At 26.9% G+C, this 7785-nt stretch overlaps 1 protein-coding gene across 1 annotated transcript; it reads right to left on the bottom strand.

The window, feature by feature from the left end:
- Positions 1–2495: 2495 nt before the first annotated feature.
- LOC123294616 (protein hairy) lies at positions 2496–7198 on the bottom strand. The gene is made up of 3 exons (XM_044875702.1): positions 6751–7198; positions 4663–4758; positions 2496–3855 (listed from the first exon to the last, which is right to left on the bottom strand). The coding sequence occupies exons 1-3, from the start codon at positions 6901–6903 to the stop codon at positions 2758–2760; spliced, it is 1347 nt and encodes a 448-aa protein (XP_044731637.1). The 5' UTR covers positions 6904–7198; the 3' UTR covers positions 2496–2757.
- Positions 7199–7785: the final 587 nt, after the last annotated feature.

The following is a 7785-nucleotide window of genomic DNA, read 5'->3' on the forward strand; positions in this document are numbered from 1 at the left end:
GCCAGGCCAAGGCGTTGACAATACAAAAATAAGAAAATTATGTTTTTCATCTGTAAGTAAGTGAATAATGTAGAATGTGTGTATACATAATAAATAAGTTGACACGAGCACCCAAACACGTGTCAACTATATGTGTATGCATGTAAGTACATTGAAAAATAAACATCACATGTTTATAACACGATATATGTTATACTTGTTTCATTAGTCTACAATCACGTGGCATCATCATCAAACACATCCTAATACTTTTATATTTTTACTTTAATTACTAATCATTTTATTTATTATGAACTATTGCCAAATTAATTTGCTTACAATGTAATATATATTAGCTATGTAAATTATAATTACATATAGATCTCAAATATTAAAGCATTCATAGCAAAATACAATAGGCAGCCAATAAAATAAAGTGATCGGAATTGTTTCAAGTGCCTTGTGTAGCAAAAGTCAATTTATTGGCATAAAAATAATTATAATCTTTATTATACTGCTGAATAATTTTCCAATACTTAAATAAAATTATTTTTAAATAGTTTTATATATTTCTATTCCAATTCTACTTTGTAAGATTAAATTATACTCCTTAGAATACTAGGAACTTAATAAGAAAACTGGCTTTAATATTTTCTATTAGTACAAAGTATTAGAGTAGACAGGGTCGGCTTTAATTATTATATATTTGTGTAGCACTTTATGAAATGGGCCTCTGTGATTAGACATGCGTCACAAAAACGGAGGTTAAACCCCCATTATTATTATTATTACTTTATGAAATGGGATGTTTGATGTTCAACAATATTTTCGACCATTTGTGTCACACAACGCACATCCACTTTAATTCAGTGTGGAAAAAACCATTTTTGCATTTATAATTCAAATACCTTCCTAGTAGAGTAACAAAAATTCGGATATTCGTCAAAGCTAAGCTTGTGGATGCGATTAAAAAGATACAAAGCCGACTTAAAGAGAATCTACTACATATAAGAATTTTCGGAGATAAAAAGGTGGAGCGTCTCGCCAAAACGTAGTCACATACGAAATATTAGGTTAATGCTTATCAGCCCGAAAAATTTGTTTGGGTTAGCCATAATTCCCATACCATAATTCATGAACTATCTGTTTACAGAAAAGGAATTCTTTGTCGACAATAAATTTTAAAAACAGATAGCAAACTAACAATTTTTATAAGGATGTAAAAAATGAGCTTCTAATCGAAAACCATAGGGCAATTGGGACATGGTTCCTTGGGACGCATTTCTTAAACTAGAAGAGAAGAAAAGTTGAAATGTAAAAAATATTTCCCATGCTAAATAAACACTTCAAATCATTCTAATCTTTGAAAGCAAACAATTTTCGCAGCCAAAAATTTGTTCAAATCAGTATAGATTCCGTAAAATTGTAAACGGGTTACGAAAAACCACTCCAATTACCGTTAACTCAGCATCTATTAAAATAAACTTTTCGGGTTATGTTTAGTTGATCTTGATCGAGTTGGGGTGACTGATATCTGACGGAATTTACAATATTACGGTGACATATACATACCTATTTACATTATATACATAATTATTATTGTTTATGAGTTATATGTAGTATTTTTTTCAAAAATTAGGCAGAAAATGGATCGGAATTCTGATTCCACATAAATTTTTAGAATTCTTTTCCAACTTCGATAATTCTTTCGATAAATCTCATGCAAAATTTACTTCGAAGTACAAGGATCGAACGATTATCGTTTTAGATTCCTAATTTGTAGATGGCATTTCCGATTAGGGTTTCTAGTTTCTCGATATCTTTTATTTCTCGGTTCATGAGAATTTTCGGCCAGAATTTTTCGAGTTTCTTCCTTGTAAGTACTTATCGTCTTTCTAAATTAATTGTATCTTCCAAAAATTGTATACTTACTGTTGCATCTCATTCTGCATTTGTTGAAAAGAGTGAATATTGAAAAGAAAGTCAAAATAATTAAGTTTTTTAAATAAATTTTATTTTAATAATTAATTATTAAAATGTTATTCAATTTAACAAAATATATATTTTATATTACTACAAAAAATACAATATGATTTCATTCTTTATATCAGGCTTTGTTTTAAATTTTTATATAATAAATATTATTATGTATATATTGACAAAAAAATTATTGAATGGAAAAACAATTTCTTTTTTTATTTTTATTATCAATCAATTAAGGCACATCGACATTCTTTATTTTTAATAAAAAATATATTCTTTTCTCGAAAAATATGCATTTTTTATTTATTAATTATAAAATTATGTATCACAAAGAAAAATATATTCTCTCACCTACGTACTAAAAAGTATTACAAATAAATATGGCTCACAATTTTTTATTACTCATAAAATTAATTAAAGCAAACATTAATTATAAAATAAAAGGAGAATCGCAAAATTGCACTAATTTGAGCACATATTTTGAACTCATACAGTACAATATTTAATTATTATTTAATAAATATGTAACAGATAAAAAAATTCATTTTTTTAAAAGGTGGCACTGTTTAACAATTGCAGAATGTTTTTTTTAATCTGTTTGAACATATTTTATTTACAAAAATTTACAAACTCAAATATTTTCTGGAACAGTTTTTTTTTTGCACATATTTAAGTAAAAATTTTTTAGGAACTTTTTGAACAGAAAATAATTTGATTTAATATCTAATTGCACACACAATACTATGTACACACGGAAGCCCAAACACTAAATTAATTGTTCATAAATTGATTTGTTCACCAGGGTCTCCAAGGTTTTTCTTCTTCAGGTTGTGAAGTTTTACGAATTACCAGCGATAAAGGTTTGGACATTGGTGGTGAATAACGATGAATAACACCACTTTGATGATGGTGTGGGGATGTTGGAGTCGTATCCATAGGTTCGTAACGATGTTGTTGATAATGTTGTGGGCTATTTGGGGATGTATAATGGTTGGGGGAGGATGAACTTGAGGATTGAGGTGATGGAATACTATTTGTTTGTGGTGGCATACTACTAACGCCAGACGATGAAGATGCCACAGATGAGGCGGATGAAGTACGTGTTGGAATTGGTATTAACATTGGTAAAGGTGATGTTGAATTACTATGGCAATTTTGACTTTGTTGTGAAGGCGATAATGTTGTACGTTGATAAATAATTTGCTGTTGTTGCTGGTTTTGCGTTGGTTGTTGCTGTTTTTGTGGAACAGTTTGATGATGCTGTTGTTGTTGTTGTTGCTGTTGCATAGTGGGAGCAGCGGCAGTAGTAGTTTGTATACTTGTAGGAAGAACTAGAGCAATATCACCATTTGGTAATCGTGTTGGTAAAAGTTGTACGCCTGTTCCATTACCATTTGTAAAAAAGATACCATTATGATGTATAAATTGATCATTTTGTGTTGGTAAAATATGTAATTGTACACTTTGTGTGGTTGTTGTCTGTGCTGTTGTTATGACTGAGGGCGCTATTGTCGTAGGTTGCTGTTGAGTTGTCACAGCTTGTGTTGCTAAAATTGGTGTTGTTGTCTCCATAGATTGTTGTTGTTTATTAATTATTATATTATTATTATTATTTGTTGTGTTATTATTATTATTATTTGTTGTTTGAATTGTTCCAACACCAACTTGCAAACAATTCGCTAAATGTTGTAATAAACGCCTTTTTACTGTTGGTTCCAAACCGGGGAAACGTCCAACCTCACTAGCACATTCACTAAAACCAGCACGAAATTTATTAATCACAGATGGATCCGCTGCTGCGGTCATTGCTACTTGTTGACGTTGTAAATTTTCTAAATGTTTTACAGTCATTTCTAATATATCGGCTTTCTCTAATTTGGAATGTCTGGCTGGCTGTAAATAAAAGAAAAAACAATTATTAAAAAAATGAAAATAACAATTAACAGAGTTAAATATTTAAATACTCCCGAAATATACTTTATAAGCAAGAAATTTTGGAACGAAGTTCCTTAACCCAGCTTGTGAGTGTATGGAAACTGGTATAAATCGTCACGTAAGCATGTGAGTTATGCTGAGTGTGTACGCGTGTGCACTATCCAGCATTTTACAGATTATGGACCTTTGTTCCTGACTGGAATCATAGATCACTCTTTTTTGGATGTTTCAGGTATCAAAAAAGTTTTTCAGAGATAAATTTTAATTTTATAAAAGAAAAACAGTTCTAACAAAGACTAATATTATTTTCATGTTTTCTTAGTGAATTTCTATATTTGAGATATTTCTTATCGTTACAGTCTGACTAAATTTAATATACCCGTTTAATATACAGCGTTTAAAAATCCATCGAATTGACTTAAATAATTATCATAAATATATTAAAAATAAATAAAAATTTTGTGTGACGACTAGACAGACGGATATAACATGAGTTTTTAACTAGTTCAATGACTCATATTTAAATAAATTTTAATGTTTGTTTAAGTCATTTGTATAAATAATAAATATTAAAATTTATTTTATTTTATTCAATCAAAAATATATATATACAGCGTATATTAATGCCGCTACATATGTAAGTTTAATTACAGGCCATATTAATTTCAATAAATAATATATGTAGATTGCCGTAAGACATTAATTTTTTCTCTCTATTGATATAACTGAATAAATATTATAAATTAAACAGAGGTAACTACTTACGTCTTTTTTCATTGCGTCTAATATTAATGTTTTCAATTCGTTCAAACAATTATTAATTCTTGCACGTCTTCTTTTTTCCATGATTGGTTTGTTACTCTGTAAAATAGAAAAAAATACTTTGTTAGTTAAAGGCCATAAATTTTTATTATATAATTTCAAACAAAAATTATTTGAGTTTGCATTTTTTTAATAAAATATTTTGTGTTTATTCTAAAATCCTTTTTATGTTGTATTTAGAGCCTAATGACGAATCAAATAAATTCGAAACTGTTCCAATTGATATAATTACAGTTTTTACTCAACAGCCAGAAGAATTAAATAAAGTTACAAAGCAAAATTATTTTATTTTGGATTTTTTTAATTAAATATTTTGTGTTTATTCTAAAATCATTTTTATGTTACATTTAGAGTCTGATTAATTATTTGCCAATTAATATTTTCATTTTTTACTCAACCAATACTCTTTCCAAAAACTGTGCCTGAGAATTTTATACGAAAATAAGAGGAATTAAAACAAATAATTTGAACAAATTTTTCTTCATAAGAAAGCTATTAAGTCTAAGCTTTTAAAACAAGATATGTATGTAACTGGCCATTTTAAAGCACATTTATTACATTCTTCTTTATTTATGAGCAATTTTTTTGTATAAGTACTAGAAAAATTTTTGTTTTAGACAATCAATCATCAAGTAATGTTTTTATGTTTTTAATAAAACTATTTTTTTTTTTAAATTATTTATTATAATGTAGTATGTACTACCAAAAACCTAATAAAAATTCAATTAATGTTTTTATGTTTATTTACTTAATTTTTTCATAATTGATGAAAAAACAGCAAATTACAAAAATTATTTTTTACCTAAAAGCATTTTAATTTTTGGAGAGTTTATTTGATTATAGGTATATAACTTCCAACTTTTTTTGGAATTATAAAAATAGGTTCTTTAAAATATTGCAAATTAAAATTAATAACGAGCAAGTGTTTTAATTAACAAAATTTAGAAAACATATGTTAGGATCTAGAGGCAAATATTATGACGGAGAATTCAAATCATAAATTTTCTTTGTTAAAAAAACAGGTTCCAATGTAAAAGTTGATGAAGTTTAAGAAATATTTATGTTTAAAAAAAAGCTGTTGAAAGCGGTGGATCCATATTTCAATTAAATTAAAATATTTATAAGATTTTTTTTCCATGATAACGTTTTGATGCATATTATAATTTATTACTTTTGCATATAATTTAAATATATACACAAAAATTAACATATTAAAATATTAAATATGATAAACAGCAATATATAGCTCACAGTGTTAAAGATTAGGACATGGTGTTAGACTTTCGTATGCCCTTGGGTCATAAAAATAACAATAATAAATCGTATGAATATTAAAGAATTAAGACCAACTGTGTTATATAGCAACAACAAACAACGTCAAATATTACAAATGTGATTTGACATTATGCCAGTTCAATTTATAAATAAATATATACTTTGTAAAGTCACATGTAATTTTCTTTTTAATTATTTATTAAACAAATCAATATCATATTAAAAATAAATAAATTCATGCACAATTAACCAGATGGTTAATTTTAAAATCCTACACAAAGTAACTGTTTTTAATACGATTCAAGAGTAGTCACATATGTTGGATATGATTTAAATATCAAATTGTTATAAATACGTGGGAAATTATATTTAAACTTAACTATACAACAATTGCTTAAAATCTTTGGAGATAGAGTAGAAAGTTTTTACAAAAATAAAGAAGTATACATAAATCGCAATGATGTGATTAAAACAGACCCGTTTGTAAGAAAAATTTCAAATAAACATAAAATATTTATCAATAAAAATCCATTATCTTGTTTAATGGACACTGAATTAGTAATTCATACTAAACATGTATATTTTTTTCCTAGGTAAACATCTGATAATATTTATAAAGTAGTAAAACCAGTGACATTTTAAATAAATTAACGATTTTCAATTAAATTTACATAAAATTAATAATTTTTACTTGTTTTACTCCTACACAAATTTTTTATTTTTGTTGGTGTGTGAAAGAATGTTAATGATATTTACCCTTCGATTATCATTAGTTCGTCTTGGCGGCATACTGCTTTCTACTGTTCCAGCTGGTGTTCCTTGTATCACTGATTGATTTCCAATTGTTGATGTTGATGTTATAACACCAGCGGATTGTGGTTGATTCACTGTTCCAATTCCAGTAACCATTTTGAGACTTAATTTTAAATAAATATCACCAAAAATTTTTTAATAAGGCACACTTTGTTTTAAAAAATAGTTCACTTCACTAAATCAAAAATTCACTTTCAAAAATAGTAAATAAATCACATACTAAAAATAATTTTAAATTCACAGGTTCAAAAACATACGAATTTAAGACAAACAGATTTATATATTTTTAAAAAATATTCTAAGTTCTTTTCACGCTGCCCAAAACTCTACTTGGAACAAGTGTTTCATACAACACTTGTCACACAACTGATACTAGTTGGCAGTGATTCAGTCTGTGATATTGAATCATTTGATGAGGTATTAGTAGTAAGTAATAAGAAGGGTGCCTGGCCTGTTGCTTCAACGTCTAGGAGTGGGGGACTAAAATATACATTTATTTTTTACAAGCTAACAATATAGGTTATTCATATAAATCCTATTTTTTTACAAGATCTTTTTTTTTTTGAAATTGTAGATTTTTCGCAATGAATTTTCATTATCTCTATAGATTATTAATGCGCAAGTAAGCATGTTTGTTTGATTGTTACGCTTTCACGCTAAAACTAGCGAATAGTTTTTAATGAAACTATACAGCAATATAGCTCATACTTCAGAATAACACATGAGATATAATTTATAAAGATATATTAATACAAAAAAAAAATTAATTTAATTTGACATTATCATAAATTACAGATTTCTGTAAAAATAGTCAATATAAAATATTTCACGGCCGTCTTTTCTGATATACTCAATGATTAATTACGACTATTATACATTTTAAAAAATAGAAAACCATACATATATTTTACCTGTGTAAAACAATCCTTACCATTATTCCGAGTCTTATAGAAAAGGGATAAGAGAGAGCAATCTTTA

This window comes from Chrysoperla carnea, chromosome 3, assembly GCF_905475395.1.
Source record: "Chrysoperla carnea chromosome 3, inChrCarn1.1, whole genome shotgun sequence".
NCBI classification, from domain to species: domain Eukaryota; kingdom Metazoa; phylum Arthropoda; class Insecta; order Neuroptera; family Chrysopidae; genus Chrysoperla; species Chrysoperla carnea.